Consider the following 22,148-nt stretch of genomic DNA (forward strand, 5'->3'; position numbering starts at 1 on the left):
CTGAGTGGCCTTCAAGAATAGTTTTTTTTATAGAGTTGTCTGATTCATGAGCGACCATGGAAAGTGTCATTTGGTCCAGGTAAGTTAATTGGCACACAGGATGACCAGATGTCACCCACAAGTGTAATTGGTGCCATGCTGATACTTTACCCAGATCTAAAGATGAACTGGAAAGGATCCAGATAACCTTCCAGAACCATGCGGAGTTGCAATTTAACTCCAGAAAGAGAAGGTTGGATGTAGGTCAAAAATTATCCAATGCTGCTGGATCAAAGATGGTTTCCTGAGCAGAGCAGGAAATGCACCAAGGCAGGCGGGACCATCTCTGGTTGGAGACAAGTGCTGTATGTCCAAAGGACTTTTTTGCTTTTAACTCCAAACTGCTGTATATCACTAATAAATAAAATCCCTCTGCTAGAGGAACCTTAGTCTTAATTTCTTATAGGCATTTTATATATTTTATATATTTCAAATGATAGCAGAAGTAACTGATAACAAGCTAATTCCCAACCAAATTTCTGTGGTTCTCAGACTCAAAGACAAGGAAGCAAAATTAAATAAAAGCAGCCACACGGACAAGACTTAATAAGAAAATTATAACATGCACCTCTAGACCTCTCTACCTGAGAGTAAATCCCACCGAAGTGCATAGCAATTCATATTAAGCGGACATACGTCCTACTGTACTGAGCATTCTTCTCAAAATATGTCTGACTTGGTTTGAGCTGCCTGCAGAATTTCCTTTCAAATGTATTAATGATAAAAAACGGAGCTAAAAAATTCCTACAAAAAGGGGAGTTGTCCCACCTACCACTGGCAGGACAAGTAGGAAGCTAGAATGTGCATGACAGATACCATTATAGATCTTTGTTTCAATTCAGATACCCCACTGCTAGTAGACATGGCACAATTGTGCTGAATTTAGTAATTTATAGAATTATAGGGATTCATTTGAGCTTTTGTCTGGTAAAAGAGTTTGCTAGTTACTTTTATTTAGAAAACGGACTCTTCAAAATGCATTCCTATATTTTAAAAGTACCACATTTTCTGTGCTGTTCTTCATGGTCCACACCTACATCCCCCCCCCCCGCTCAGTTGTTCCTATTGGAAAATGACATTGCAAGAGCCCTAATTATAGTCGACAGCTTTGAAGTTTGGCAGTAATTTATCCAAAGGTTTGAAAAGCAACTTTGGAAAAGAGAACTACATCTGGTAAATATGTTTGCTTCTTTATGAAACAAAATTAAAACCACCCGTCTTCCAAGAGGGTTTTTTGCTTCCAATAGAGCTGTTGTGAATGATTAGAAACTATTTGAGATGTCTTTTCATTCTGGCCACAATATTCTTTTCAATTCGCAGCATCCAACATTTTAAGAATACACACACTCACACACACACACACACACACAGAGGATGGAAATGAGAAAACAGTTTCATTCTTTTATTCACTCAAATCAGTATTAAAGGGATTACTTTCCTAATCATCTTGAAATTTGGTTCAAAAAGAATCTTGATTTCTAGAAAAATAAGAAAAAATATTGTAAACATTTTTCTTGAAAGTATGTTTAAAATCCCCAACTTTCTGAAACCTTTTTCCACAATTTTACCTCATATTTTATAATTTCACAACAGAGACTAGATCACAATGATAAAATAGGTCAAAATGAAAAGTAACAATGTAAAATTAAAGAATTTAAAATTCTTTAATTTAAATTTTTTAGAATACTGTGTGTGAAACATTTGTCAGATACCCAGCCACAGTGATGGAAAGAGAAGTCAAAATTTGTTTACAATATTGAAGTACTTTGGTTTTCCCTTTCTTTAAGGCTCAAACTGCATGGGACTCTAAAACTCCGTAATCATAATATTGCATTTCTTCATTTAGTTTTTCCTTGGACAGAGTGAAAATACTGGATAGCAGCATGGGGAGACCCGGTAGCTACATAAATGTTTCAAGTAAATAAAATAAATACAACTTCCAATAATAATTCACTGCAGTTGGATCTGCCAGTTCACTTCTCACAAATAGGACAAAATGCTTGAAAGGGAGATTTGGTCACAGATTTCCATCTCTTCTGAACTACTGGATTTCAAACATTTATATTAGGAGCCAAGGGCTAATCCTAAGCAGACAGACAGAATTCCTGGGGGGGAGAAACATGTATTCCATTACTGTGATGATCTTTCTGTCGGAAGGCCAGTTTTAAGTGGCACCAAGAGAGGGAGATAATTGAAATCAGAATGATTCTGGTGCAACCCAGTGTATTATTAACCTGGTGGGAGAGAATATTATTTGGACTCAGATTTAATCAAGAAAAGTTGGCAAGCGGTTAACAAGTGATGAGCAGCCTTTTCACTACACCCTGAACCGTAACAAAGCGAGACACAACCACCGATTTATTTGGATCAGCCTCTAGACGCAACGGCTCAAGAGGTTAATTTTGATCAAGGTTTATGCTAAACCGCAGATCATATTCAACATTTCTTTTGAAGCAGAGCAGTTGAAAACTGCACGTGTGTCTCTGGCTACCTTTTTGAAGGTTCCCCTTTCTTCCTCTCTTTGTAAGGTGGAGGCTCTTCCTGTCTCTTGCTCACTTTGCTGCCTTGTAAGCTTTCGCCCTTCTCCAAGAGAAATGACTCCTCCCTTAATGGCGGAAGAAAGACATTGCTTGGGTGGGAGGGAAAGGACTCGGACCCTTTATAGTTAGAAATACCCATTTCAATCTGAGGGGAAGTTTATGCAAGTGGGTTTAACAAACACATAGAGAAAGAAATGGAAGGTACTTTCGTTAACAGAGTTTAAACATTTTTATATTTGGTTTTTAAGTGAACTTTTCTCTCCAGGCTCCAGGATTTACTTGCTCCTCCTGAAATAAACTGAAATAGCTGGGTAGCCTCTGAGAGTTGCAAAAAGGATTTTCACGGTGACCGCCCTCCTCTTTTTCCTGGGTCTTAGGCTCCTTCATTAGAATAAACACTGCAGGCAAACATAAATAAATAAAAAACGGCCTGCGGGTATCTCAGCCCCACTGCTTCTTTTTTTTTTTTGGTGCCGCGTATGAAAGAAAAATCTGGGAAGGATGTTTGTGAGGCATTGCCTTTATGGATTGATTTTGATTTTAAATAGTTTAATGCTCTTAACACTCCTTGTTCCGTGAAAGATGAGTGTGTTGCAGAACTTAGTTCTAATTAGCCTTCAATATTTTGTAGCTGTGAGCAATGACACACATGAGAATACAGTGAATGTGTGTTTCTTTCAGTTGGGCAACAAAATTGGGTAACACTAACAATTCTTATGCTCATTCAGGTATTAGTTTCTTCCTTTTGCGGAATCCCAATTCTCACTACACTTTGCCATTTCTCTAAACCACGTGTTTTTAAAACGTTTTGGATAATTTGCTCTGAATGATATATTGCTACAATGGGATGGGACAAGGGTCCCTAGGGTCCAGGCCTATGTCATATCAAATTGTATATGAATTATGGCAACTTCCAGTTATACGCAGGGAAAAGGTAAGGAAAGAAGGAAGTAAAGGAGCCTCAATTGTTGGTCCAACTAAACATTTGTGGGTCTTTCAAAGTGATCCATTTCTAGTTGTGTTGTTAAAATCGAAGAAGTGTGTGGGACCTCATGCTCATTCTGACCCAGAATAGAAGGACAGAACCTATGATTCAGCCATGAGTGACATTAAGAGAATTTGGCACTCATCCGTAATATCTATTTCTGTCACAAAATCATAGATATAAATAAAAAGTCCTTCTAGGCCAAGACTGTCCTGCATTGTGAAACTGTCAACCTACTTTTCCTTAGCAAATCAGTTCTAGTGGGATTCGAGGTACCTGGTTGGCAAATAGTTGCATTTCCTTTGGATCTCAGGGCTTTGTGACTTGAACCAAATCCCCACCACTGATACCTATTAGGGTAGCTCTATTTATTCGTCAAAGCTTTCTTCAAACAAATGTGGATATAGGGAAGGAGAGTAGTAGCTCCTGTAATGGATAAACAACATGAAGCTGTTGCATTGGTCAATAGAGGGGAATTATCTGTTTATTTCATTTCAAGTTCCAGCTTCTCATCTTAGAGGCTGATCTTGGGGACATTCAGCTGGAGAACATCCACCTGGGTCAATCCCCATTTTTTGCCTTTTTCCTCTTTGGGTTACAATAAAGGCCACTGAGAAAGTCCAAGGCGAATGCTGGCACTGAGACATCTAACTGGAAATGAGGTGATTGAACTGTAATGAAATGAGGTACTACACTCATTAGTGGTCCAAACACTATTTTAACTGAAGACCAAGGCTATTTTTTCTGCATTGGACGATGCCAAACTGATGGATGTTTATGTGGGCCAACAACTGAGGGTGGTCCACTTCCTTCTCTCCAACCTGATTGGCTGACTTCAGCCCTCATTTAGGACTGTAAAAACATAAGCAGGCACATAAACACTCCATTTTTTTTCAATATTAAACACAGTAATTAGTTAGCCTTTTCTTGTGCTTATCTATTCCTTACCTATTCCTCATCTAATAAAAAAAGAAATCTTGTTGAGCCTTACTTGCTGCAGTATTTGTTGAAACCTAGCAATTCCCATTTTATAAATGATAGTTTACACAAAATATATCCAACCTTCCTATATATTTCATTAGGAAATCCAGCAAAAGCATAGCTATCTTCCAACTCTGTAATTCTATTCTATTCTTCTGTTCTATTCTATTCTTTATAGAAAGCACAGTGTATTAATAGTTGTTTCACCATTCCCTGGGTTGCATAGGCATTAAGGCTTATTATATGATATCTTTTAATTTTTTTTCTTTAAACACTATATACAATGCATGAAATGCTCTACATTATATTGGTATTGTAATTGTTCCAAAGTATCTTGACGATTTAAAGATAAAGATGTGATTTCTAAAGTAAAATTTGTTTTGAAATAATTTGATGTACTTGCCAGTACATGTCATTGACATTTTTTTGTCATTGACCAGATTTTACCTATCACATTAAAACTAGGAAATCTGAGAAGAGCCAATAGCAATGCAGTTGCCAATCTAATGAACATTTCAAGCTGGATGGAAATATATATTTGATAAGTACCAGGAGTGCTAAACCAGGAAGAAAATTTAGCATCACCTATCAGTGAAAAGTTCTCAGCGGCTGTTCAGTATTCTAATTGTCACTGAGCCGTTTGATGTAACCCATTTTGTCTCTCTCAACCCCAGTCTGATTTTCCATTGCCTTATTTCCATGCATCATAGCATATAACATATATTAGTAGAACAGTTCTTGCTGATTTGCTGTTCAGAGAAACTTGCTAACTAATCAGATTGATTTTATTGATACATTATTGGAAACATGAATTCATTAGAAACATAGCTTTGGAGTATTGAAAAAAAGAGTATGCCCCAGATTCAGCCAGGCTCCAGTCATTCCATCCAGTCCTCTTCTCCTCCCAATTCCATCCTTGTTTTGAAAAGTTGGCTCCACACGGTTTATGTAACGCAGGTTGACTCAAGGGACATTGTATTTTAAATCAAGTTTAGCGCCTCTAGACCCAAACCAGTTCAGCAGATCACAACTCTAAAATCAGGTAGAGAAGCTCATCTTTATTTTACCATTAAAAGTATAATCAGTGTCAAGTGTTTAGTTTAAATTCAGTGCTGCGCATTGCTGATCTATGATATGTTAATACTCAAATAGCATTTTTATATTAAAGAGGTCATTACTTTCTCACTTTTTCTGATGTGAAAGCAAGAATACATTCCAGGAAGATTTGGTCATGAGGAAACCACTGGATATGCTGCTTTTTCCCTAGAAGAAAGTCATGAAAATACCACAATATCAATGTTTGTGCGAGCGCGCAAATCTTTTGGCTTCTTATTGGGCCTAGAAAGAAACACGTCCCTCTTTCTCAAGGTCTGGCTAGAAGATGGGAAACTGGCAATGTCAGGCCTGCACTCCAACAAATTCTTAAGTATGCAGATGATGAACGACGGAAAATTCTATTTCATTTCTTTAAAAATGGGGCCAAACACGATGGACTTGTTTCAATCATCAAAGAAGTTGGGCTCTGTTTCTACACCCTTAATGAAAATACACAGAAGAGACATTCTCTACATCGGCGGATTACCAGACAAGCGAGAAACCATTCTAAACGGCGGCTTTTTCAAAGGCTGCGTTCAAGATTTAAGACTCGGCAACCACCCACTTGAATTTTACCCCGTCTCTGCCTCACTGAATTCTGCCAGCAGCAAGAGCACCCTGGTCAATGTAGGTGCAGGATGCATCGGAGATGACCTCTGTCAGGTAAGAATCTGGCTTTTAAAGGTGCTGTTGCCCTTGATTAAAAAGAGTTTCCCTTTCACCTGGGGGGGGCTCCTAAGCAACGTGTGCTGTGGCCCGCCAGCTGCCAGTGGAGCTGGAGGCAGACTCGGATGAGGAGGGGGTTGGGGAGGAACCTGGGCCAGTTCTGGACTCTGAGGAAGGCTCGGATGGGAGCTCTGTGTCGGAAGCAGAGATAGAGCCAGGGCCATCGGACACTTCCCAGCCACCAGAGAAAGCCGAGATAAGTGGGGAGGAAGAACAGCTGGGGCCTGTTCCAGATGCACGTATGTGCAGAGCTGTTATGAGAGGAGAACAACTGAGGACAAGGAGTTGACTCGGGAAGCAAGGCGCACGTGGATGCTGAATGGCCCCTCCCTGGCTGGGGAATGAACAGAGGGAAAGGGGAGTGGTGGTCGTAGGAGACAACCGTTCAGATTTCAGAAGATTTGGCTCATCGTGATTTGTGCCTCAGAGGCTGCTTGCCAGAGCTTCATTTACAGCTGTGTGGCTGGACGCTCCCAGCCTGGCGATTGTCTCAAGGAACTGATAAGGTCTGTTACTGCAGTTAACTCTTTGAAGGATTATTGCCTGGGGTTTTGGGTGTGTGAATGCCATTAATTCACGGGACATAAAGAACGAGGGGTTTTCCGGGACACGGAGTCTGTTTCTTCTTTCTGCTAAGGCTGGCTCAGAACAACACGGGACAAGAATATTAGGAATATCTCAAGGCTTTTAGTGAAAGAGGTGGGATAAAGATCAGATTTTGCCAAACTTCTTTGCAGTTTGTGGGCAATGATACCAAAAAGTGCCTGGTAGGCTGGAAGGGCAGCTCTTAAATCTCTGAAAGCAAAGCTGATGTTCATTAAGAGCAACTTGAACTCACTGTGGTTCCCAAACCAAAATATTCTAATAATTACTTTAAAACCACACTTTACAGAACAAGCCAATCATGGGGCATGTTACAGACATTTAGATCTGGCACCAAGATTCATAAAATGTTAAACAAGAAGTGAATGTTGTATTGCTGAAGAAATATAAAAGTAGCCAGAAATGAATTAGATGTATCTGTATCAAAAAAAACCTCACAACTTTTAACACTTTATAAAACATGACATTCTTTTTTTAAAAAAAACTATTATCTGTGAATTATATGCAAGGGAATGTACAGGCTTATGGAATATATTATGTTCTGGATTCCGCTTATGCCATATATGTTTCACATTAAGCAGTTATTCATTTAAATCTCAAACATTTAGGAGCATTTTAATGATTTCCTTATAAGCTTGCCTGATTTTCTCCTCTCAAGAGTTTGCCCTTAGAGCAGTGTTTCTCAACCTTGGCGACTTTAAGTCCTGTGGACTTCAACTCCCAGAAACCCCCAGCCAGCGTAGCTGGCTGGGGGATTCTGGGAGTTGAAGTCCACAGGACTTAAAGTCGCCAAGGTTGAGAAACCCTGCCTTAGAGCATCGCTAAGCCTTCTCTAGGCCAGTCTCTTCCTGTGCTTCTCTATGATATGGTTTCTGCTGCTTTCAAATGCTATGGGCCATGCTCACCAATACTTTCTGCTTTCTCATTATTGTTTCCTTTCTTTCCCTCGTGAGTGCCTGCTGAGGAGACTTCAATCTAAGGGATTTGCAGTAATGCAGAAGCAGACCTGGTCCCTATTTATAGACATCTTTGCCTCTCCTGCCATCCCAGGCTCAAGAGCAAGAGGCAACCATAGTTAATACTATAGGGAAAAGCATGTGGTTACCAAAAAATGTTGACAAGCTATTATTTCTCTTCACAACTTGAAAGAAGCTTTTTAAGAGCCAAGGTGGCGCAGTGGTTAAATGCAGCACTGCAGGCTACTGCTAGATCAGCAGTTCAGCGGTTCAAATCTCACCGGCTCAGGGTTGACTCAGCCTTCCATCCTTCCGAGGTGGGTAAAATGAGGACCCAGATTGTTGGGGGCAATATGCTGACTCTCTGTAAACCGCTTAGAGAGGCCTGAAAGGCCTATGAAGCGGTATATAAGTCTACTGCTATTGCTATTGCTATTGCTATTAATGAAATAGGAATGTCTTTCAGGTCCCTTAACAGTAACTATTAAGATTTTGTTTCTTTTTCTTATGGAAATCAGACAAGTGGAGCCTGAATACATGGGTTTAAGAAAGAGCTGGCAATTTATTTTATTTCTATAGGCGGAATGGTGGAAAGGATTTTTGTTGCTCCTGTATCTGCAAGAGTTCAGGGAATTGGGAGACTGATTAAATTTTGCTTTTCCAGTATTCGGCTGGAAGATGAGCACAGATTGCTACCTGGTGTTCCTAGTGGTTTCTTAGTATTTCTAGGCCAGCCGAAGTAGCTACAATTCTCGATTGCTTCAAATTATGAGAGAAACAGTAGGTCTGGGAATGCCCCGAATGCATTAATGGAGTCCTTTGACAAGCATGCTATTTGTAATCTTGGTTCTATGTGGGCTTACATGCATGTGCTCCTTGATGTCAGGACCATTAAGTGATGAACAGAAGCCAGCTCAAGGCAAAAGTAATAAAAATGTATTTTTAAAAAAGGAGACAGGATCTACTTTTCATTCATTCTTCACAACTTTATAGCCTGTCAGTTCCTCTGACTTGAGAAGTCCAAAGTTATTTCTCCCTTCATCTGAACCCCTTGCTTTCCTCCAGCCTTTACACCCACTTCATTAGGCATCCGGGCAGGCAGGCATTCAGTTGAAACTGGTTTTTCTGTACAGCTGAATGCACAAGGAAGTTAATAAAATTGTATAAAAGTGGAAAAAAAAGTAAGACTTTAAAATTACAAATATTGAAACAACTTGCTCCCATTTTACTCGTTTTCTGTTTGCTTTCTCTTCAATTTGTTGGCAGTTCAAAGACAAAACAAAATCCCCAAAGAAGAAGCATTTCTACAATTAGGTTGAAAAAAGAAATTGGCCGTTTTCTATACAATAAAGTGCCTTTATAATTATTACGCCAAGCAATATTGTCTGTACTGACCTGGGATTCTAATTTTTTAATTGGAAAATAATAATAAAATTATCCACAGGGGTGGAGACCTTTGTGTTGTGGGGAGTAGCAAGAGAAAGGTTAATATTTATTTTCCTTCCTGCGTTCTCTTTTTGGGTCTAATCAATTCTCTCCTCTCCTGGAGTTATTAGCCCAGAGCAGGAAAAGAAATTCAGGCCCTAAAATGTTACCTATGTTCCCCCCAACAACTCCCAAGCGGGTCTCCCAGCAGCCTTAGGATCTAATTTAGATCTGGAGAAAGTGGCACAGAAGATTGAACTTCCTCTCTCACAGTACCGCTATTCTCATAAAAACTGGAGCCCCCCCATGGCTGCTGGAAAGGGCAGAGAAGTTGAAAGACTGGATCTCAGATTTCTTGCTTCCTGTCTATTTCCCAGTTGAGGCTGAAATCAGAGGTCTTCGCTAACTCTGCTACCTAAGATATTTTAGCTGCTCGGGTCAGGAAATTAACTGAGAATTCTTTGACATTTGAAGCATTGAAGCCAACGGATTAAAGCCCCCACCTTTTATCGGGTTTGCTTGCTGAGAAAACAGATAAATAGGCTGGAGAGGCCGCCATCTCCACTCTAAACTTTGTGTAAAAGAAACAGATGACATTTGGCCTGCAAAATGGATGGAAGGGATGGAAATTTTCCTTTAGTCCATTGGCCGCCCTGATGATAAGCTTACTCAACATCTGGAAGACCAGATCTGATACATCCCTGATTAAAATATATGAAAAATAAAGAAGAGTAACTGCCACTAATGGCACTGAGTGGAAGCCAAGAGAAAGGCGGATCCTTTCTTCCCCCCTGCTCTTTTCAATTGATTGGAAAAACAGAAAACTTTGATCACCTTTCATTCCCATTCTTTTCCCCTTTTTAGTCTGCTCCATGCCAGAATGGTGGTGTTTGCTATTCAATCTGGGATGACTTCACTTGTACTTGTCCACCAAACATGGCTGGGAAAGCTTGCGAAGAAGTGAAATGGTGTGACCTCAGTCCTTGCCCTCCTGAAGCCCAATGCCTGCCGGTGTATCAAGGATTTGAATGCAAGTCTTTCAGTTCCTCCGTTATTTCTATTGCCTTTTGCAAATTAAAGTAATAGAGTGACAGGTTTTCTGCCACCCTTTCAGGGTAAATGGGTGATCCGCTTCTTTCGCTATGTTTGGTTTGCCATTTCTCTGAAATGTTATAGGGCCGTAATGGCGAACCTATGGCACCATATTTGCCACCACAACAGCCGTCGGCTCCAGCACACGTGTGCGCACCGGCCAGCTGATTTTCAGCCTTCCAAAGGGCTGGGGGGAGGCCATTTACGCCCTTCCCAGGCTTCAAGGAAGCCTCCAGAGCCTAGAGAGAGGGTGAAAACAGGTCCAATCACCCAACCAGAAGTTTGGGAATGAACTTCCAGTTGGACCATTGGGCCATTTTTTGCCCCCTCCAAGCTACGGAGGCTTTCTTGAAGCTGGGGAGGGCGAAAACGGCCCAATGGGAAAACTGGAAGTTCTTTCCCAAACTTCTGGTTGGGCCGTTGGGCCTGTTTTTCGCCCTCTCTGGGCTCTGGAGGCTTTCCTGAAGCCTGGGGAGGGGTGAAAATGGCCTCCTCCAGCTTTCCAGAGGGCCCAAGGAGGCCGTTTTCACCCTCCCCGGGCTTCAGGAAAGCCTTGGGACCCTGGAGAGGGCAAATCCCCCCTCCCATATGGGGGTTGCTCGCATATCCGCAGGTGGATCATTCGTGCATGTGCAAATCGGTTGCTCACACATGTGCAGGTGTGTGAGCACATGTGCGTTCACAATAGGGCACGCATGTGTGTTATTTTGGTTGCCTAATTATTGGCATCACTAGCATAGAAAGATTCCAATTGAGGTACAATACAATACAATACAATACAATACAATACAATACAATACAATACAATACAATACAATACAATACAATACAATAGCAGAATTGGAAGGGACCTTGGAGGTCTTCTAGTCCATCCCCCCTGCCTAGGCAGGAAACCCTATTACCGTTTCAGACAAATGGCTATCCAACATCTTCTTAAAGACTTCCAGTGTTGGGGCATTCACAACTTCTGCTCCACTGATTAATTGTTCTAACTATCAGGAAATTTATCCTCAGTTCTAAGTTGCTTCTCTCCTCGATTAGTTTCCACCCATTGCTTCTTGTTCTACCCTCAGGTGCCTTGGAGAATAGTTTGACTCCCTCTTCTTTGTGAGCATGACCAGTAATTTAAAAAACAGAAGACTACAAGTAGGCACCTTAGATCAGCTGATGGACTTCACGAGGCTTTGTATGGGATGCTAAGGATCATACACTCCAAAAGTGAGCATAGTTGAGTTTAGTTTGGGAGGCAGGTACCTTAAGACTGTACAATCCATTTTGCCTCAAAGTCCAAAAAATGGAAATAGAGGGTTTTAATAGGAGAGCCCTGGGTTCAGCCTCATGGCTCCAGAGATAATGTGCAATTCAGCAGAAGAAATGGGACTGATCAGCAAGGCTACCTCAACGGATGGTTTTGTTTTTGCTTTTAGCATTCAGAGGAACTTATATGAGTGGCTCTGATGGAAAGTTCGGTGTCAAATTTTGCCACTTAATTCTACATAGTTCCATTATTCTGAAGGTCATAGAAAATCCTTAAAAACAATAGGAGCTCCAATGTGCATTTAAGATAATGGTGGATTGAGAAGGTGGCATGAATTAACAATACATCCCATCCTCCTCTCCAAGACAAGATTGTTGTTTTAGAGATCTTCTATTTTTTATACCCTAAGATTCTTCAAAATAAACAATACACAAATGTAACAATAGAGAATCAATTTGTGATTGCCCAAATTTTCCTTGTTTTAGAGATATAATTTAGGACATACTGTTACTGTGTTAAATGATCAGGAATCAGGCATTCCTGGTGCTACAAATCTGAAATCATCTGGTAGTAGAATCCTCTCTATCTACTTCAGTGTTTCTCAACCTTGGCAACTTGAAGATGTCTGGACTTCAACTCCCAGAATTCCCCAGCCAGCGAATGATGAGCGAATGCTGGCTGGGGAATTCTGGGAGTTGAAGTCCAGACATCTTCAAGTGGCCAAGGTTGAGAAACACTGATCTACTTTATGTGTGTTCTATATTTTGAACAAGGAGTAAAGATGGAGAGAGAAGGGAAAGATACATTTTGTAGAGTTTTTTTTCTTATAAATTGCCAAATATCCTTAATGCCACTAACATTTGGAGCCCATAAAATCATTCACACTAGGGCCATCAGGACAGAATAGGAATCTATGATACTGACCTAAGCCAACTCGTTTTTCTCAGAAAGCCCCAATTTTTCAACAAATTTTCTAATTATATCGTTCTATTTGCATCGTTAAGAGGAAGAAAGCGGAAGGGGGATGCTTAGGTATCAGAATGTTGTCTTTTGACTTTTCAGAATCTACTCAAGGTAGTACTATTATATGTGGACTGATAAAACTGGTTGAACATTTACATGGTAGCAAAGTGATCCCGAAAAATCTAATTCTTTGTTGTTCTTTGTGATGTTGTAATTATCTACAGTTTTGCAACCCAGATTTTTTAGCTGGTGCTAAGACAGTTCTAAAAACAGCATGATGCTAATTCAGTACCACCGTCCTTCTATTTGAGGATACAGTGAGATGAGGTTGAACCTTTAAACTGACCTCAAATGCCCTCCTCTTCTTCTCTTCTGGCAAATTATTTCAGATGTGCATCTTCATGCTAATTAGTTGCAGGTTTCTTAAAGTTTTAACACATTTTTCAGCTCTATAATCACACCAATTACTACAAACTCAGGACAATTAATGGAATAATAAGTATGGGATATCAATATTTTAGACAACAGGGAGGAAATAATCAATTCTCTAACCCTTGAGTTTCACATAAGTGGTTTTTTTTTTAAATTGCTAAGTACTTTTGGATTCAGGCGACATGGAAACCACAGTGGATTCTCCCACGAATATATAGAGATGATAGCACTAGCCTTATGCAGTAAATTAATTCTTCCCCTCTCTGCTCAGGTATCTCCAATGCCATTTTTAATGGCCGAAGCAGTGCCATCTTTTATAGAAGCAATGGGAGGATCAGGAGAGATCTCACTAACATAACCTTTGGTTTTCGGACTCGAGACTCAGATGTGACCCTTCTTTATGCCGAGAAGGAGCCAGAGTTCTTCTCTGTCAGTCTTCAGGATGCCACATTGTTCTTTCAGCTGCAAAGTGGGAATAGTTTTTTCACCTTGAGCCTGGCTAGTTCCCTATCAGTGAACGATGGGAACTGGCACAAGGTCACCTACTCTATGATAGAGCCACTGTCTCAGTCATCACAATGGCGTATTGACATAGATGATGAGCGAGACCATGCTACAAGTACTGTTGCCACTGGAAACCTTAACTTCCTCAGAGAAGGCACAGACGTCTACCTGGCTGACAAAGCTTTTGATAAAGAAGATGGGCTGAGAGGGTGCATGAGCACCGTAGAGATTGGTGGAATTCATCTCTCCTACTTCGACAATATTAGAAAACCACAAGAAGAGCAGTTTCTCAAGGTCTCTGCCAATTCTGTCGTCACTGGTTGCCTTAAGCTGGATGCCTGCCGCTCAAATCCTTGCTTGAATGACGGGCTGTGTGAAGATTTTTACAGCTATTTTCGCTGCAGATGTGCCAAGGGATGGACTGGATCTCAATGTGAACTCAGTGTGGATGAATGCTCTTCAAACCCTTGTCTGCATGGAAATTGCACTGATGGGATATCGGCTTACAAGTGTGTGTGTGATCCTGGATACAGAGGAACGAGGTGTGAAGAAGACATAGATGAGTGTCTTGGACATTTCTGTGAAAATGGAGCCACGTGTGTAGATGGCATTAATGGTTATTCATGCCTCTGCGCTGGGAATTTCACTGGAAGGTTTTGCAGGTATGGTAACAAAGCTTTGATAAAGATAGTCATTCACTACGAGTAGTTAGAGATGCAGTTTGATGTAGTGGTTATGGCACAAGATCAGGACCTGGGAAATTGTTCTAGTCTCATCTTAAGATACAAGCCAGCTTGGTGATTTTGGGTCAGCCACTCTCTCTCAGCCCTAGGAAAAAGGCAGTGCAAACCACTTTTGAAAGCTTGCCACGAAAAGGGCAGGGACCTGTCCAGACAGTTGCCAAGAGTCAGCACTTACTCAAAAAGAAAAAAAAATAGAATGTGTGTCAAAGCCTTTTAATATAGAAACAGGAATGGATCCTAACTTTCACATACCTATAATAACTACAGTTCATGGGGGCGATTTGGCACGGAGAAATAATCAAAAATAGGGAGAGGAGGAAAGAAATAAGTCACCACATTGAGACTCCAGAGCTCAAAATAGCCCCCATCCTCGAATGGTTCTTCACTGACAAACAAATAGCCATTGAGTTTTAATATTACATTGAATGCATTATCTAAAATGCAAACAGTTACAGTATTTAAGACTTTTCCAAAACTCTAATTCTGATATGTTTTCTTTCCTTTTCTTTCCTTTTTATCCTTGTCCCCGAGAGTGAGTTAGGTGGCCATATAAATTTTCTTAAATAAAATAAATTATCTGTCTTGGCAATTAGATACACTATCAAAAGAATAATCTTAAACAAATATATCAGAAAAAATGGGTGATGGGGATTGGCATTTTTCCTGAGAGAATTTTTCCTCCTCTTGTGAGAACACAAACGCAAGCAGCTCATAACCCAACAACATTTGGGAAGGGGGGGGGGGATTTGGAAGTACAGTCTTTAGATTATGCAGCAGAAATTGTAGGGAAAATTAGGATTTTGGAATCCAGGGAAGGTTGAAAGAGATTTTAAAGCACACTCTTCATAGACCTGGTTAGCTGTTGGATGAGAGACCATTCAAGAATTCCAGAGCTGTAGATTAGGCTGGAAAATTGGACAAGAATGTAGTGGCAAACCATTGTAACAAAAAAAAGTACCACACCTCTCTGCTCTTCATTTTAAGCAACCCATTTTTTAAAAACTCTTCCACGAAAGCCTAAAAGGAAGATACATTAATTTCAGTGAGACACTTCCTAAAATTAGCCCCTCCCTTTATTTGGGTTAGTCCTTCTTCCAGTTCACCTTCGCCACTGGTCTAGGACAATTCCCCAGAGCCAACTCAGGAGTTACACTAATATCAAAGAAATAGTGGAATAGGATCGTTGAAGAAAGGATGCAAAAGGAGGGACAGAATGAAATGTGAATGGCAAAAATTAAAATATGTTATTTACTTTAGCAATAGCAGTTAGACTTATATACCACTTCATAGGGCTTTCAGCCCTCTCTAAGTGGTTTACAGAGTCGGCATATCACCCCCACAGTCTGGGTCCTCATTTCACCCACCTCGGAAGGATGGAAGGCTGAGTCAACCTTCAGCCAGTGAGATTAGAACCGCTGAACTGCAGATAACAGTCAGCTGAAGTGGCCTGCAGTACTGCACCCTAACCACTGCGCCACCTTGGCTCTACTTTAATTAAATAAATAAAATTGTTAAATTGTCACCCAGTGAGTTGTACCATAGGAAGTTGGTCATGATGAGTTGGCCATGGAGAGTTGACCATAGCAAGTTGTCTCTGGCAAGTTGTCCCATTCTGTCTCCCATTCTAGAAAAAGACCCCAAGAAGTCTCTTATTTATATATTTGTTATCTGATTACTTGGAAGTAATCACCTCTACTTAGTCTTGCATGAACCCAAGAGAAGAGTCAGTAGATTTCATATCAGGGTTTTAATATATTAAAAATAGAAATGCTTTGAATGAATGTTGGGACATTATTACAGACGTGTGTTTCCCCCCCACTATAGGCGCATACGATTGCCTTCAACACTGTGTGGGAATGAGAAGAGAAATATCACCTGCTACAATTACGGCAACTGCACTGAGTTTGAAGGGCGCTTAGCGTGCGTGTGCCTCGCAGGCTTTGCAGGGTTACAGTAAGACCCTTTGATGTGTCATATCTGATTTGAGAATGAATGTATAATTTTTCACGCAACGGCACAATGCCATGGATTAACTATTAGGTCTGCAAAAAAAATTTTTTTCGAGAACTGTTTCAGTTATTCCATGTAATCTTTATGTTTTTTGGTGCGCTGAATCCGAAAACGACCTCCATTCTGTCATAGGACATCACGTTTCCTGACAATTTAGGTAACTACGTTAAATAAGGCAATACCTCAAAATAAATGGAAATAGACATAAAATTAAAGTTTTATTACAATATTTTCATGAAAATCCTTGTGAAGTGAAATGAGCTCACCTACACACACTAAACTCGATTCTTCTTCCTTGTGAGGATCCTCCTGGTGCATTTACGCTTGTGAGTAGCATCTGGAATGTTTCTCTGAAGCATCCAACAGTAGTCTGCCATCATTGTAATGCTCCATTTCCCCTGGTATCTCCTTTCCATCCCTTTAATGTCTTGGTGGAATCATTCACCTTGTTCCTCACTCACAGCTCCCAAATGTTCGGGAAAGTAGTCAAGGTGGGACTGGGGGAAATGCACCTTCAAACTCATCAGGCAACCTAAAGCTTGAAAGGCTTTCAGCATTCTTCCGATGATCTTTTTGTAGTGAGGATCTTTGTTGTTGCCTAAAAATTTCTGTACGACTTCTTTAAATGCAATCCACCCTTCTTTTTGAGGATCCATCATGATAGTGACAAGCTCTTGATCAACTATAAGCCTTCTAATGTCTGGTCCGACGAACACACCTTCCTTCAATTTTGCCTCCGACAGGCATGGAAACTTGGTGATCAAGTATTTGAAGCATTCTCCATCTCTTGGAGAAAGGTTTTTTTGGCATTTTATATCTTAAATGCACTTATGTGAATTAATTAATAGTAGTTTGGACTTTAAATTTGGTTAAAAACCCATAATATAAAAATATACCAAAATGTTTTTAAAAATTGATAAATTTGAAGACAATTTTGCATGTTGTGGCAAATCATGACGTCTAGGAGTTTTTTCAATATTTTATTTGTTTTCAGCACACCAAAATACATGGAAATTAGATGAAAATAATCAAACAGCTTTTTAGTCGCAGACCTGTGTATTACAATCTAATTCAGCCAATGCTGGGCTTGGCAGAAATATTAGGTTGGTTTACTACAATAATGTATCATCACCCTGCTATTCATTCAATTGCAGAAGCAGTGAAAAAATAAAACAGAACCCATACAAATGTGTTTGGAAGGACTCACTCCAACATGAAGGGTTCACATTAACAAGCTATTTTGTATAAGGTGGGGTCATTTTTAAAAAAGCAAAATAAAATTATTGGCACGAAGGAACTTAGTTCATGAATGAGAGTATGTCAGTTACAAAATGCCATATAACTTCAAAAACTTTGGAAGATACTGTGATCATCTCCAGAAAGCCATACTACATGGTTTCTCTGCACATGTAGATAAACCCTACATATAGCGCAAATCACGATTTTCTTTACCTTATGGTTCCATGGACTTTTAGCTCCCTGCGCACTCCATTTACAGAATGAACAATGTTCCTCAAATCCCACATTGCTAGTTTCAGAATAATCTGCAATCTCTGGAGTTCATCCTGTAAATACTACCCACCTTAGTTCTCTCCAGTTATAAGGACTCAACTCTCAAACTTTTGATGTAACTAAGAATTCTGGTGGTTGGAATCCACAAATATAAAGAGAACAACCTAGATTGGGGAAGGCTAATGTAACCAATTTTTTCACCTGAAAAAACCTTATAGGAGAACAATAAAAGTATGTTTTACAGCCTCACTCCCCTGTTCACAGCTGAATCACTTTTAACAAAGATGCAAGTGAAACTGCATGTATTGTTTAATGTGAAATATGAATGATACGAAATATTTCTGGCTATCAACGCAGGCAGAATTTGGCACTCACAGCCATGATATGGCCCAAATACCCAAAGAAAACATTAAATACCAGCTCATGTAGATTTAAGGATGAATTAAGAATATTCAAAAAGCAAGGGTACATTTTTTTTTCATTCTCTTTATAACAAGAAGAAAATGCATGTTCTGCTGATCTAGAAACCTAATTACTACAATTAAAGAAATTAAAATCATTATATTTTTAACCTTATTAGTTTGCAAAAAGTTTTAGCTTTTCAGTAATGAATAAATGACATTGTGTATCACTTCCTAGATTCTTGACATATAATAAGGGTTCCTGCAAGTTTTAGGATTTTTCTACCTGAACGTATATTCCGAACCAATTCTGAAATGTTTATTTTAAATATTGTAAACTGCCCAGAACTTTTTTCATGTCATGTGGCCTGAAATCTTTTTTTAGATCAGATTGATTTTTTAAAATTCTTCTTCTAGTTTGCTATAGATAAATGAATTAAGCCTTGATTTCTGTTTGAAATATTTTCACAGTTATGTTTAAAGTTCTCAAAGTGTTTGCCATCTTGGAACTCTTGTTACAACACTTCAGACACTTCCTATACACAAATACAAATACATATACATATATGTATATATCTGACATTACAAAATTGGCTACAGCATTATCAATACTTACTAGATTTCATCTGTTTTCTGTGTGTTCAAAGAGCATAAACTAACAGATATCCCAACTTTCTAATTATAGTTGCTATTGCTTTTTTTTCCAAACAGCAGAGTATTCATATGAATTTACATTGAACAATATATCTAATTCACTTCAAATATTTCTTCATATCACTGGCATCTTCAGCATTCCCAAATCTGCAATCGACCCAACATCCAGCAACGCAGAAAAATCTATTGGTTTTTATTATTAATATCTCTTTCTCTTTTCTGATTTTTTTCCCTGCTTTCTCCTTCTCTGGTCCCGTTCCGGTTTCCTTTCATTGAAATGCAGCTTTTAAAAAGGAAAGCATTAGTCTCATCTATGGAAACTATTAATCTTGACCTCCAAAGAAGGTCAATGTTGTTAACTCACTTTCTGCAGGGAGATGTTTTCAGTGACGCGCGGTGAGGTTTATGGCTGGTGAGGCAAAAAGAAAGAAAGTGGGCAAAAGTTGCCCTGCACTATGTCTGACACAGAGGAGTCCTGCCTCTATGTCGGACATAGCACGCTCCCCGCGTGGGCTCCCCGGTTTCCTGCGTGGGCTCCCTGGTTTCAAGAAAGCGCTTTCTTGAAAGCGGGCAAAAGCCATCCTGCTATGTCAGACATAGCGCTGGGGAGCCCGCCAGCAGAGGTGGGTCTTTTACCCGCCTCTGCTGGTGGGCTGGCACTTTTTTCTTTCTTGAAAGCAGGCAAAAGCCGCCCTGCTGCTATGTCCGACATAGAGGCGTCCCACCTCTATGTCAGACATAACGCCGGGGTGGCCAAAAGCCCTGCCACTATATCTGACATTAAAAAAGTGCCAGCTCCCAGCAGAGGCTGGTAAAACACACACAAACACAAATTACTTACAATAATACAATTACTTACAAATTACATTAATTTTGAATTCCTCCCCCTCCCTCCGACCCACATGCCTTTTCCAGCTGTTTCACAGAGGATTTCAACTCTGCTCTTGCCTGCCATGATGAAAATATGTAAAAATGTAAAAGGAAAAAGGCAAGAGCTGCTGAGGTCAGGCTGGGGTAGCTGCTGCCAGAGTCCCCAATGGACGACTCTGCTTAACTGTTTAAAAAAGCCTCTTTAAAAAGCGCCCTCTACAGGGGGAGGCAAGAGAACCACGTGCCTCGTCTACATAAGGAATTTTTCGGCTTTTAACCCTTACTTAACTCTGCTCGAGTGATCATAAAGTCAGACTAAATGAGGCACGTGGTTCTCCCACCTCCTCCTGTAGAGGGCGCTTTTTAGAGGCTTTTTTAAACAGTTAAGCACTAAGCAGAGTCATCCACACGGTGACTCTGGCAGCAATTAGCTCAGCCTGACCTCAGCTCTTACCTTTTTCCTTTTACATTTTCTTTTCTTTTCATGATGACAGTGATGAGGCTCTGCCTCCCCTGACTGCACGTCAGTGGATGTTTTATACTTAGATTCTCTTAATACCCAGCATAGACCTTGATGACTTGAGATAACAGGAAGTGAAGCCCTGTAAATCTGGAAGAATCAGGTTGAGGAAAGGAGGCTTAAACCATTTCAGAGCCCTTGAGAAGAGAAAGCCGAATTTATTTCCCTAGGCTTCCTTTTCGGACAGCTGGTCTACATACTAATCTAATGTTTGCTTTGCAGATGTGAAGTGGAGATCAATGAATGCAACTCTAATCCATGCCTCAATGGGGGCGTCTGCCAGAACCAGATCAACAAATTTTACTGTTTCTGTGATGTGAATTATGGTGGCATTCGCTGTGAAGTAGATGTAAGCGACATCTCCTTTTTTATCTCTCTCTTCTTGTGGCAGAATTTCTTTCAGCTACTTTCTTACCTCGTTCTCCGCATGGATGATGACCCAGCCATAGAATGGGGTGAACCAGATGATTACCAGTGAAAGGGTTATTTGAAAGCCATCAAAACACAGCAGAAGATATCTTGGCCAAAGTGAAAGTAAAACTAACAACAAATCTAAAACCTCTAACCATGTTTTGCAATATTTCAGGTAGATGTAAAGTCCGTCATTGCGATGATTTGGAGTTGTTATTGCAATGGGAAACACAGAGGCAGATATGTGATACTTGATACTTTTAAAGTGATGGACAAGTCAGGGAAAGGTTCCAAAAACAGATCTCCATTTTCACTTGCTGATAATAATGTCTTCTAGTTTGGATTTGTTCAGCAGTCTGGTTTTTATCCAATCTCCTCCTTTGATATTGTAAGATGCAAAAACAAACATCTTTGACTTTAAAACAGGGGATGCAGCCTACAGGCTCAGAGTTATATATAGAGCGCCCCCCTATTTTTCTGGAGCGCTTCCTAATGTTGCTGCTAAGTTGTAATTTTAATATGATAGAAAGGGAAAAGTGTGTCAGGAATAGAGATTAATCATGTTATCAGTTTGAAATTAATTTTGATTTCAGTGTACTTACATTAAATCCAATTTAGTTTCACTTTGGTTTCCTTTACATTTTGCAGCTTGAGCATCGAGGCAATTTATTCCCTTCCTTTTTTTAAAAAGAAATGGTCATTTTCTTCCAATACTTTGAAATCACCAAGTATTTCTGACTTTCAAAATGTTATCACTGATCTTAAGTGTCTTAATTTGTGCACATGTGTGTGCATGCATGCAACATCTGAATGGATGCCTTTGTATGACATTAGATATATTGTACACAGGCATTTTTAACCGTAACCCTTTTGTTTCAGGATTCTTAAAACCACTCCAGCTTCCTGCAGTCCAGACATTTATTAGAGGGATGTCATTGAGAGTAGATAGTTTAGTTTAGTTGCAGCTAAAATCATAATTATTTTTACAGATTGATTCAAATGTAACGATCAGATTAATACATTCCGCAATTACATTTTAAATTACACACTGAACTCCAATCATAATGAAATCAATGATATACTTGGGTGCTCCTACGAACTTAAAGCACTCACTTCAGAAAAGTGCTGTTCCAAATTGTCCTAACAATGAAGTCACTCTAGGTTCAGTTGATTTATGAATAAAGTTACTTTGTCTTGCTAAGATTTAATACTAGCCTGTCCCACCCAGTTCCTTTACTGCTGCTTCACCATCTTTAGTAGGTAGACCCACATTTGGGCTTGTAGCAATAGCACTTAGACTTATATACTGCTTCATAGTGCTTTACAGCCCTCTCTACGTGGTTTACGGAGTCAGCATATTGCCCCCAACTGTCTGGGTCCTCATTTTGCTGACCTCAGAAGGATGGAAGGCTGAGTCAACCTTCTGAG

At 39.9% G+C, this 22,148-nt stretch overlaps 1 protein-coding gene across 1 annotated transcript in view; it reads left to right on the forward strand.

The window, feature by feature from the left end:
* CRB1 (crumbs cell polarity complex component 1) overlaps positions 1–22,148 on the forward strand; it is a 113,999-nt gene that overhangs the window by 73,900 nt on the left and 17,951 nt on the right. The window contains exons 4-9 of the mRNA XM_087720743.1: positions 5,753–6,303; positions 10,215–10,400; positions 12,186–12,267; positions 13,367–14,261; positions 16,167–16,295; positions 20,532–20,658. Of these exons, the coding sequence (XP_087576869.1) occupies positions 5,753–6,303; positions 10,215–10,400; positions 12,186–12,267; positions 13,367–14,261; positions 16,167–16,295; positions 20,532–20,658 (1,970 nt within the window). The remainder of the gene's footprint in view (positions 1–5,752; positions 6,304–10,214; positions 10,401–12,185; positions 12,268–13,366; positions 14,262–16,166; positions 16,296–20,531; positions 20,659–22,148) is intronic.

This window comes from Thamnophis sirtalis, unplaced genomic scaffold (genome assembly GCF_051295495.1).
Source record: "Thamnophis sirtalis isolate CommonGarterSnake01/CBP01778 unplaced genomic scaffold, rThaSir2_p1.2 scaffold_7, whole genome shotgun sequence".
NCBI lineage: Eukaryota > Metazoa > Chordata > Lepidosauria > Squamata > Natricidae > Thamnophis > Thamnophis sirtalis.